The sequence below is a fragment of the Callorhinchus milii genome, unplaced genomic scaffold (assembly GCF_018977255.1).
Source record: "Callorhinchus milii isolate IMCB2004 unplaced genomic scaffold, IMCB_Cmil_1.0 Scaffold15, whole genome shotgun sequence".
NCBI classification, from domain to species: domain Eukaryota; kingdom Metazoa; phylum Chordata; class Chondrichthyes; order Chimaeriformes; family Callorhinchidae; genus Callorhinchus; species Callorhinchus milii.
Genome location: NW_024704756.1, coordinates 2,438,265 through 2,450,606, shown reverse-complemented (window position 1 = coordinate 2,450,606; position 12,342 = coordinate 2,438,265). Strand labels below are relative to the sequence as shown.

The 12,342-nt window shown below is 40.7% G+C and overlaps 1 protein-coding gene across 19 annotated transcripts in view; it reads left to right on the top strand.

Annotated features, from left to right (window-relative positions):
* The window catches only part of phka1a (phosphorylase kinase, alpha 1a (muscle)), a 78,773-nt gene that overhangs the window by 46,089 nt on the left and 20,342 nt on the right, over nucleotides 1-12,342 (top strand). For 7 of the 19 annotated variants that reach the window (XM_007891170.2, XM_042340779.1, XM_042340777.1 and 4 more), the window contains exon 28: nucleotides 1,892-1,933. The exons of 1 other annotated variant lie outside the window; for it this stretch is intronic. In XM_007891170.2, coding sequence (XP_007889361.1) covers nucleotides 1,892-1,933 — 42 coding nt within the window. Of the gene's footprint in view, nucleotides 1-1,891; nucleotides 1,934-2,773; nucleotides 2,810-3,226; nucleotides 3,263-10,110; nucleotides 10,150-10,489; nucleotides 10,529-11,173; nucleotides 11,210-11,725; nucleotides 11,762-12,162; nucleotides 12,202-12,342 lie in introns of all 19 variants that reach the window. 11 more of the 19 variants (XM_042340762.1, XM_042340763.1, XM_042340764.1 and 8 more) reach the window with 11 other exon arrangements.

The window sequence follows — 12,342 nt, the reverse complement described above, 5'->3', positions numbered from 1 at the left end:
AAATATCAGAATGTTGCCTGGTTCAGCTTCAAGTCACGAGCAATTAGAAAGTGGAGATTTAACCCTCACTCTGTGCTGTGACAGCTAATTTTAGCCAGAACAACGAGCATTTTACTGGAGTTTCTACTCCTGCTTGCTAGCTAATAACCTCTACTGGAAACATGGATGTCCATCCTTTTACTGTGAAGTGCAGTAACTGAATTGGTACCATTGTTCTTCAACACTGAATATCAAAGCAGCAGTTAATTTAAGCACAGAGTAATTCATAAACAGCTTGCCTTTTCTTCCAGGCATCCATTCAGAGACATTAAACTGAGTCTGTGTCTGTTCAGGTAGACTTTACGTATCCCATGGTACTATTTGGGAGGGGAGGGAAAACTGAATTTATCCTTGAGTCCTGGCCAACACTCCCCCAGATAAAATTAGTCATCCACTTGTCCGTTTGTGGAACATTGTTATGCACACATTGGATGTTATGTTTTCTGACAAGAAATGCACAATCATTAAACTTCAGAAAAGGAGAAGGGGAATTTATGCAATAGAAAAGAGAAACAATATCCTGGGAGTTTATATCTACCATGGGCTTCCTTTCTCCTATAATCCAGGGGATTGATTATATCTATCAGTCTATCAGTTAGTCCATTATTCTATCACCCATAGGATCATTGAACTGCAAGCCAGAGTTGTGGAATGAAGCTTTTCCATCTGCAGATATCCTAAGTGATGTGAGTTTGGGCAGTCTCAAGCCAGTTCTTGTTTGATGCAAACAGAAAATTCTCTGATTTGGCAATTAATTGGTAATTACATTCTGATTGTGTAATGATGGCTGACAGGGGGCTTGGTAATACTTTTACAGCTTGAGATCTTTTACAACTGAATGTTGGAGTCGCTGAGTAACCCCCCATCCCCCAAAATGAATAGCTTGCAAGTCCTTCATCTCCGCCAACTTCAATTATAATAATAATCATTGCATTTGATATAGTGCCTTATCACCTTGTTGAGATGTCTCAAAGTGCTTCACAGAGTATACTGTAAAGTGGATTGACTGTTTGTAAGCGTAATGGTAGCTGCATGGTTTTAGAGGGAGGTCCAACTGGCGGGCCTGTAGGTCCATTTCATTCGCCTCCTCCCTCCATTTACATCTGGCCACCCACTCCTTCTGCAACTCATAAATGTTATATTTCTGGAAGGAAAACACAAACATATTGCTTATGTGGCCACAGATGTTTCTCAAATAGGGAATCAGGCCCTCAGCAGCCAAAAGGTTGAAAGTTAGACCACCCTGGTTTACAAAAACACAGGAGGGAAACTGAATTGTCATCCGTCAATAATGTTGTGTTATATTTCCAAGAAGCATAGTTTAAGGTGACCATGATTATACGTGGAACACAATATAGCATCGGAAGTACAGTTTGACTTAAGAGTCACTGTTGAGACAAGGTTGGCAGTGGGGAGAATGCAAGCTTCCAGACTGTCCCTAAAAGTCCTACCAATGAGTCAGTCTGGCTAGTCTGTCATTGGTAATGCCCTGGAGTGTTGTGGCTCAGGAATCTAGCTACCAAGACTGTCACCAATGGTTGACTCAATTCCGACTTTCCATTGCCAAGCTAATCAGCTCGGAGCCAGCTCAACTCCAAGAAGACTCTGCATACCTGCTTCCTGTGTCATGTCGGGAACTTTGATTTTAGGGTTTTTGATTCTAAACTGATAATCTAGCACTATGTTGAAATCATATGAATGCCTTGACAGTTTATTTTTCTGGGAAATTGTGTAAAAAGTGTTTCTGTTGCTAAAAAGGTGGCTAAAGCCATATGATTCCTTCAGAGTATTTTCAGAGTAAATCTTTATTTTGTGAGAATTAAAAGTTCTGATTTTGTTTCTCTCTTGACAGGAAAAGAAAAAGGAAAAAGTTGACTTTTCAACTATTGAACAGGTGATGTATATTAGCTGTGTTCAGAGCTGACTGCGTTTAGTGAACTTTTTCCTGTATTTCCTTCCATTTGTTTTAGACACTTTTCCATTTGCTCAAATGTTGCAGATTGAATAAAACCTCTAGATAATGCATTTATTCCTTATTTAATTTGGTTTTCCTTCCCATTTTTTGGATGGATATTGAGAACAGATCCATGGCAACTCCTTTTTCAGTGGGTTGACTGATTGATTCTTTTCACCTACAAATGAATAACCTACATTGTGTAAAGCAACACTCTGAAAAGCTTCTAATCTATTGTAAAATAGGCAACTAAAATCCTAGATGCAGGTTAAAATACACAGATCTACAATATACACAGCCACTACACTTTACAGTATATCCTGTGAAATGTTTTGAGAAGCCCTCTGAAATTGAAAGGCACTAAATCAAAATGCAAACATTACTTTTTCAAAATGTGCACTGTGACGCTGAAAAATACCACTAGGAAAGCCACGTAAACATTAGGAACATTCTGTTCCTTTAATATTAGCCTCAATATACTAAAATAAACAAGGAACGCACAATCTAAGATTTAAAATACTTTGCTTTCTCTATTCTATTTATAGAATTCCCCATTCTATTCCCCATTCTATTTATTTTATTCCCTTACTGTTCCTTTATCTGGATTCTTTTCTGCCTATTCTAACCCTTTGTCACATTTCAGGCCCTTCTCTTGCTTGTGTTTTACGCGGCACTCAGAATTTGAGGGAGGATATAGTATACGCAGATACTACATAAATCAATAGATTAAAATTCAATTTGTTGTAACCAATAAATCAAAAGTTTTCCTTTTGCCAACAGAACATTAAGCAGGTAGATGTTCCAGCTGATAAACAGGTGATGTGTTAGATTTGAAACAAAAACAGAGAGAGCTGGGAAAACTCAGCAGGTCAGGCAGCATCTATGGAGAAAGGAAAATGAGTTTTGGGCCCACAACCCTTCGTCAGAACCGGAAATGTTGTCTCACTTTCCTTTCTCCATAGATGCTGCCTGACCTGCTGAGTTTTTCCAGCTCTCTCTGTTTTTGTTTCAGATTCCACCATCTGCAGTATTGTGTTTTGTTCACTTGTTAGGTTTGTCTGTTTTAAAAGTTGATTAATTCCTCATTTTCTTTAAAGGCTTATTTTGCATGCAGTCTATGTTGTGTTACACCACAAAAATGTACAGTAAATTATAATGATTGATAGATGACTGAGAATGTTTATATTTAGTGAGTGAAAACCAATAAATCAAAAATGTTCCCCTCGCCAACAGATAGTTCAAAAGGCAGATGTTTCAGCTGCTAAACAGGTGATGTGTTATTTCCATTTAAATTTGGCTGTTTTAAAAGTTGCATTTTCCTCACTAGCTTCCATCCAATTTAAGGTTCATTTTCCAGTTGCTTAATAATTAATTACTGTATTGAGTGTGGCTTCATCAGTTTGCATTGTTATCATTATCCAATTTGGTCGCTGATTTCAGTATAGAACAATAATGATAAAAATGATTGAAATATGTCCAACTTGGGGGGAACACTGTGGTTTTTAATGTTTATCCAATGTAATTTAAAATTATATTTCCTTACAATTATAGGGGCACTCACTCACATGTGAACTATTAAACATAGCAGTGTATTTTAATCGACTTAACATGTTTTTACAAACATTTTTATAGCCATTGCTTGAAAATTGAATCTCTGGTCAGCATCCTTAAGTTCTTAATTTCCTGCTTGATTCCCACCTTTGTACTTGTCACTTTGAGATACACAGAACTTTTCATACTTTTGTACAATTGCAAGTTGTTGCAATATGCAGTGTGGTATAGCAGTTTAAACAATTTTGCTTTTAATTCTAGTTACAACAAATACAATACAAATTTATATTTATAGAGCACCTTTCACGTTGCGAACACGTGGACAATCAGTATTTCAGGCACGAGCTGGGAGTCCGGATCGGGGAAGGTGGCGGTCAGGTGGGGAAGGCAGGTGATCAAATGCAGGATCGAAGAGGGGGGGCGGGGTCTTGAAACGGGTCTGGAAGGAAGCAAGGAAAGGGGCAAGGTAGAGGGATGGAGTTCCAGATCGTGGGGGCAGAGTGACTGTAGATCTGCCTGCCAATGGTGGGGCGGGCTAGGCGGGGCACCTGAAGTAGGCCGGAGCTCGCTGAGCGCAGAAAGTGGGCAGATTGGCCGGGGATTAGGAGGTCGCAGAGGTAGGAGGAGCAAGGCCATGGAGAGCTTTGAAGGTGAGGATCAGGATCCTGAACTGAATCCTCTGTGTGATTGGAAGCCAGGGGAGTTGGGCGAGGATCAGGATGATAGGGTCGCGGAGCCTACTGCGGGAGAGGACATGGGCTGCAGAGTTCAGCATCTCCTCCCAGTTGGAGTTGGAGGAGAAGATGGGAGAGACGTGAGAGGGTGGACGGAGGGGCCGGTTTGTTGTGGAGAAGAGCAGACTGGGGTTGTCCTTGGCCTCCAAGATTATCTTGGAACAGAAAGACATAAATGTAAACAAATATTGGAAATGTTTGTATTACAAGGTTGTAAGCTGAGGTGTATAACTTTCTTAGAGTGTAATTTGTAGAGAGGACACTAAACCTTATGTTTTGCTTCTGCCAACAGTCACCAAAACATGTTTAATTTCTGGTACATCAGCCCAGGTGGCTTACTTTTTCTTTTCTCAGAGGGTAATTAATAACAGGTTGCAAAGGAGGGTGGTTGAAGCCAGGACACTGGACTCGTTTAAAAAGCAGTATGATGCTGTGTTGGTGGGGCTATAGGGTGGGTGATCTGGAATGATGAGGTTGGCGAGCTGAAGGATCTTCTTCATCCAAACTTATTTTGTGATCTACTGTTTGTGTGATCTTTCTGTGCACAAAACATATCATCAACAAAACAGTAATCACAACATTATCAGGTTTAGAGTACTTAGGGAACGGGACAAGGAACAATCAAAAGAAAAGATACTCAACTGGAAGAGGGCTAATTTCAATGAGTTAAAAAGGGAACTAACCAAGGTGGACTGGACAGAAGGATTGGCAGGTAAAATGGCTAATGAGAAATGGGAAGCCTTCAAGGAGGAGATAGTTCGGGAACAGAACAAATACATTCCAACAAAGGGGAAAGGTAGAGCATCCAAACATCCCTGGATGAATAAGGAAATTGGAATTAAAATAAAACAGAAAAAGGATGGTTATAATAGATATCAGGTCTAAAATACAGAAGATAATCAAATAGAATATAGAAAGTACAGAGAAGAACTGGAAAAGGAAATAAGAGAGGCAAAGAGATTGTATGAAAAAAGATTAGTTGGTAATGTAAAAAGGTACCAACTAAGGTATTTTATAAGCATATAAAGATTAAAAGGTTAGTCAAAGGTAGGGACCAATTAGGGACCAAAGAGGAAATCTTCTTGTGGAGGCAGAGGACGTGGCTGATGTACTGAATGTGTGCTTTGCATCTGTCTTCACAAAAGAAGAGGATGCAGCCAATGCCACAGTACTGGAGGAGAGGAGAGACATTGAATAAGATAAGAATAAACTGAGAGGAGGTATTAAAAAGGTTGTCGGTGCTCAAGATAGATAAGTCACCCAGTCCGGATGTGATGCATCCTAGGTTACTGAGGGAAGGAAGGGTGGAAATAATGGAGGCTCTGGCCACAATCTTTCAATCCTCCTTGGATACCGGGGGTGATGCCAGAGGACTGGAGGGTTGCAAATGATACTCCCCTGTACAAAAAGGAGCAGAAGGATAAATCTGGGAACTACAGACCAGTCAGCCTAACATCAGTAGTGGGGAAACTTCTAGAAACTATAATCTGGGACAAAATAAATTTTCACTTAGAATAATATGGGTTAATAAAGAACAGCCAACCCAGATTTGTTAAAGGCAAATCATGACTAACAAACCTGTTAAGAGTTTTTCGATGAAGTAAAGGAGAGGGTGGATGAAGATAGTGCAATTTATGTAGTTTATATGGATTTTCTAAAGGCATTTGATAAAATGCAACATAAGACACTTGTAAACAAAACATAAGCCCATGGTATTAAAGGGACAGCAGGGAGTGGTGGTGAAGGGTTGTTTTTTTTTGACTGGAGGGATGTGTGCAGTGGTGGCCCCCAGGGGTCAATATTGGGACCACTGCTGTTTTTGATCTATATAAATGACCTGGACTTGGGTGTAGAGAGTACAATTTCCAAGTTTGCAGATGATACTAAGTTAGGAAAAGTAGTAAACAGTGAGGAGGATAGTAGCAGACTGCAAATAGGCATAGACAGACTGGTAAAATGGGCAGACAGGTGGCAGATGAAGTTCAGTGTGGAGAAATGCAAAGTGGTGCATTTTGGAGGAAGAATTAGGAGAGGCAATATAAGCTGATAATAATAATCCTTGCATTTGATATAGCGCTTTTCACGTTGGGAGGACGTCCCAAAGCGCTTCACAGAACACACTGTAAAGTGAATTGACTGTATATCTGTGGGCGAACGCGGCAGCCAATTGCGCACAGCAATGTCCCACAAACAGTCGTAGATTGAAAATGACCAATTTATTATTGTTTTTGGTTTTGGAGGGATTATTATTAGGCTCTGTGTGGAGTAAGGAAACTTGCCCAAGGTTTCGCCCTCTGCCTGGAATTGAACTCAGGTCTCTCGCTTGCAAGGCGAGTGCTCTAACCACTAAGCTACAGGACTCCACAAGCTGATGGTACAATCTTAAAAGGGGTGAAGGAACAGAGAGACCTGGGGTTCATAGAAGTAAATCTTTGAAGGTGGCAGGACAGGAAGATAAAGCTGTTAAAAAAGCATATGTGATACTGGGCTTTATAAATAAGGGCATAGAATATAGAAGTCAGGAAGTTATGATAAACCTTTATAAAACACTGGTTAGGCCTCAACTAGAGACTGTGTTCAGTTCTGGGGACCACACTTCAGGAAGGATGTCAAGGCATTGGAGCTGGTGCAAAGGAGATGTACCAGGATGGTACCAGGAATGAGGGACTTCAGTTATCAGGAGAGGTTAGAGAAGTTAGGATTATTCTCCTTGGAGCAGAGAAGGTTAAGAGAAAACTTAATAGAAGTTTTCAAAATTATGAGTGGATTTCATAGGGTGAACAAGGAGAAACTGTTTCCACTGACGGGTGGGTCGGTAACCCGCGGACATCAATTTAAAACAGTTGTTAAAAGAAACAGAGGGGCGGTAAGGAGATTTTTTTTCACACAGCAAGTTGTTCGGATCTGGAATACATTGCCTGAAAGTATAGTGGAAACCGATTTGATAACAACTTTTAAGAGAGAAGTAGATAATTTTGGGGGGAAGACAAGTTTGCAGGGTTATGGGAAGAGAGCGGGGGAGTGGGAATGAATTGGATAGCTCTTTTCAAAGAGCCAGCACAGACATGATGAGCTGAATGGCCTCCTTCTGTGCTGCATAATTCTATGATTCTATGAACAACAAATCGCATTTATATATCAGGAGGATGTCCTAAACCCCTGGACAATGAAGGTTTGGCATCCGAGCTGCAGGTTGAGATCAGAGAGGGCTGGAGGTCGGCGGGCAAGGAGGAAAGATGACCAAAGGCACGGTTGAAGAGGAAGGTCTTGAGGGAGTGGACAGATTGATGAAGTTTTAATAGATTGTAGAGGAGGGAGGAGTAAGATTGTGGAGAGTTTTAAAGGTGAGGACAAAGATCTTGAACTCTATTCTCTGGGGAATGGCGAGCTAGTGAAGCAGGGCAAGGAATGAGTGATCGGCTCATGAAGCTTAGAGCAAGAGAGGACACAAGCTAATTCAGAAGTTCTGAATAATCTACAGCTTGTGGAGGGAAGAGTTGGGAAGGCTGTCGATCAGAGAGTTAGCATAATTAAGCCTGGACATAATGGAAGAATGTATGAATGTTTCAGCAGTCTGACAGTAGAGATAATGGCAGAGGCGGGCAATGTTATGGAAGTGGAGGAAGCAGAACGGGTCATGGCACAGATGTGAGGTTTAAGGGCAGTTGAGAATCGAACAAGACACCCAGATTCTGTATTGACTCGGTGAGATGGAAAGTGGATCCATGATGAGTGTTTCTCTCAGCGCTTGAGGTGAGAAGGTGCTGATGGGAGCCAAGCAAGAGAACCTCGGTCTTGACCACATTCAATGGAGAAAATGCCTCTCATCCAGGACTTTTGATGTATGACAGACAGCTGAGAACAAGGGTGGAGGCTGAGAGATAGAGTTAGTTACCATCCATACATGTATGTGGAAGTTAACCCCATATATCCCTGAGTGGGAGCATGTAAATATTAAAAAGGAGAGGACCGAGGACAGTGCCCTGGGGATCATCACACATGATGGTGCGAGGGCTAGAGGAGAAGTTGTTCGTGGAAACAAAGTGGAGTCAGTGGGGAAAAAATAAGAATGGAACCAGCCATGAAGGTGGAGGTGAGAGGACAAGCGGTGTAGAAGATAGAGTGATCAACAGTGTCAAAGCAGTGTAAAAATCAAGAAGGATCAGAAGACAGAGAATGTCCTGGCCACAATGGATAGAATGTCATTTGTAACTTTGACTAAGGCTGGCTCTGTACTGTGGGCATCACAAAAAACAGTTTGGAGAGGTTCAAACAGGAAGTAGCAGGAGAGGATAAAGCGAGGCTGGGAAGCAACGATTTTTTTCAGGACCTTGGAAAGAAAGGGAAGGAAAGAGATGGCTTGATAGTTTCAGAAGAGAGAAGGGTCAAGGGAAGGATTTTTGAGGGTGGGGATAATGACTACTGTTTTTAAGGGTGTGGGAATGGTGCCAGTAGATAGATGTCTGTGAGTAGGGGGACAAGGCAGAGGAAATGGGAGGTGAGTAGGGGGCTAGGGATGGGATCAAAGGAGAGGCTTGTGGGCTTCATTTGGGAAGTGACGAATGTGAGAGGGGGTGATGGGGTCAAGAGTGTGAAGGGAGGGATAGGTGGAAACGAGTGGGTGGGGTGGTTGTAGAAAGGGCTAAGGCAGCAGAGTGGATCTCCTCAATTTTGGACTCGGAAATTCTTCATTTCCTCACATTTGGAGTTAGACGAGAGGAAGTTCAAGGCATTGGAAGGTGGTCGGAGGAGCTAGTTTGTGGTGGAGAAAAGGACCCTGGAATTTTCCTTAGCCTCCAAGATGATCTTCAATAGAAGGATAATTTAGTTGAGGTGAGGGCGAAGTTATAGATTTTGATAGAGTCCAGAAAGATCTGGCGATGGACCATTAGATTGGATTTGAGCCAGGTGCATTCAGTGATTTGCACCTGTGACTTGAGGGAGTGGAGATGACTGGTGTACCAGGAGGACTTGCAGGAGTCGGAGGCAGTGTGGGAAGTGATGGGGGCAAGGTATTGAGGGTAACACAGAGAGAGTTATGGAAGATTGCAACCAAGGAAGTAAGCTCATTACTCTGGAGAAGTTCGAATGACTCAAGGGCGACAGAGAGGGAGTGGGGGCGACAATTTGTTGACAATTAAGTAGTGGTGGTAAGGGCTTGATTAGCGATACAGCGGACATTTTGTAGGACAATGTGGAGGGGACATGCAGCAGAGAAGTTTGCAGAGGGAGGGGAGGAGGATTGACAAGGGTATGAGTGAAAATAAGCTGCCATGTTCACCCACAAAACACACAGTGACTACATTTTACAGTATATCCTATGAAACGCTTTGGGACAGCCTCTCGTTGTGAAATGTGCTATACCAAAAGTAAGAATGATTATTATTACCTTTTTCAGAACATACCTCCCACTTTTCCAACTCGTTTATTGCTGACTTCTTGCTTCCTTAACTCGATCATTAGTAATGGAGCTTTCAGCACACTGCTCTTGTCCTCTGCCAAACTCACATTACCTTCCTATATTTTGAAGGCATTCCTCAATGCCTTCAAAGACCTCTCTTTCAAAACAAATTTTAAGCCCATCTTTGTACTTGTCATTCACTTTGAGATATTATTTTGTATAAAGGTTTTGTATAATTGCAAGTTATTACAATATACAGTGTTGTATAACAGTTTAACAATGGAATTTTGCTTTTAATTCTACTCAAATGTAGACAATTACGCATTTCATATTGTGAATTGTTTGTATTACAAGTATTTGGTTGTTGTAGGCTGAGGTGTATCACTCTCTTAAAGTGGATACTAAATCTTCTGTTTTGTTTCCGCCAACAGTCACAAAAAACACGTCAGAGTTCTAATATATCAGCTCAGGTGACTTACTTTTTCTTTACTCAGAGGGTAACTAACAACTGGAACAGGTTGCCAAGGAGTCCTGTAGCTCACTGATTAGAGCACTCGCCTTGTAAACGAGACACCTGGGTTCAATTCCAGGCAGAGGGCGAAACCTTCGGCAAGTTTCCCTACTCCACACGCCTAATAATAATCCCTCCAAAACTAAACAAAAATAAATTGGTCATTTTCAAATGTGCATTTCATATTGGGAAATGTTTGTATTACAAGTTGTTGGTTGTTGTAGGCTGACTTGTATCACTCTTTTATAGTGTAATTTGTAGAGTGGACACTAAAACTTCTGTTTTGTTTCTGCCAACAGTCACAAAAAACACACCAGAGTTCTAGTGTATCAGCCAAGGTGACTTACTCTTCTTTATTCAGAGGGTAATTAAGGACTGAAACAGATAGTCAAGGAGGGTGGTTGAAGCCAGGACACTGGACTTGTTTGAAAATAAGTGCATTAAACATTTGCATTTGGGTGCGGTAGGGTGGGTGTTCCAGAAAGATGAGATTGATGACCTGAAGGCCTTCTTGATCCAATCCACAGTATTTTTATTTAATACCTCACAGTTTTTAATGTTATATATTTCTTAATTCTCCATTAATTTTCAGACACTTTCCCTAATATCCAGTTTCTTCCCAGTAGAGACAAAAAAAAAAGAATAATTTGGTCGCTCAATTCACAATTCACACAATTGCTGTTCGCAATTGGCTGCTGCATTTGGCCACAAAATATACAGTCAATTCACTTCACAACGTATTCTGTGAAGTGCTTTATGATGTTTCAATGAATTTATAAGGCAATATATCAAATGCAAGGATTATTATTGTATAATAGTTTAAAAATCAAATTTTGCTTTTAATTCTACTTATAACAAATGTGCATTTCATATTGGGAAATGTTTGTCCAAGTTGTTGGTTGCTGTACGCTGAAGCGTACCACTCACTTATAGTGTAATTTGTAGAGTGGACACTAAACCTTCTGTTTTGTTTCTGCCAACAGTCACCAAAAACACGTCATTCTGTTACATCAGCCCAGGTGACTTTTTCTTTACTCAGAGGGTAATTAATAACTGGAACAGGTTGCCAAGGAGGCAAGGGGACTGGATTTGTTTAAAAAGCTATTTGATGCTGAGTTGGAGGGACAAGAGGTGGGGTGATCTGGAAGATGAGATTGAATAGGTTGAAGGCCCTTCATCATCCAAACCAATCTTGTGATCTACAATATTTGTATTTTGTATTTTAATGTTACATTTTTCTTTCAATTAATGCTCAGAGCCACTTTTCCTAATATCATATTTCTTCCCTGCAGAGGCCATGAAACTCTGAGTCACCACAGTTTCAATGTCAACCAATGGTGCAGCTCAATTCTAGGAGTAGATTTGTGTTAATTTAAATGTGGCTCTGGTAATAGAGCAGTTTTAAACCTTTCACATGTCATTCTTTTCCTAAATACTTTTCCCACTCTCTGCTACGGATATGAGAACAGCTTGTTTCAAAATGAGAGTATAATTTGTAAAGGGACACTAAACCGTCTCTTTTGTTTCTGCCACAGTCAGAAAGACGTCAGAGTTGTATTCCGTTAACTCAGGTGACTTAAACTTTTTTAACTCATTTAACGACTGGAACAGGTTATCAAGGAGGGTGGTTGAGGCCAGGACACTGGACTTACTTACTTAAAAAACACAGCTTGTTGAGCTGATGGTGGGATGGGTGATCAAGGGGGGATGAGATTGAACGGCGATGTATAAATGCATGTTGTTGTGATGATCTGAGGTATTTGTATTTAATACCTAATAGTTTTTAATGTTCCATTTTTGTTAACATTCTATTAATTAGTTTTAACGAGCTCAATTCTTGTATTTCCAGCCACTTTTCTACTTGTTCAAATAGCTGATTATTGTTCACAGAGAGAAACATTATCTAAAGCTACACAAACCACCGTCATTTTTAGAGTGGATAGTAAACCTTCTGTTTTGTTTCTGCCAACAGCAACCAAAATCACGTCAGAGTTCTATTACATCAGCCCAGGTGATTTTTTTTCTTTACTCAAAGGGTAATTAATAATTGGAACAGGTTACCAAGGAGGCAAGGACACTGGATTTGTCTAAAAAGCAATTTGATGCTGAGTTCTTAATTCTCCATTAATTTTCAGACACTTTCCCTAATATC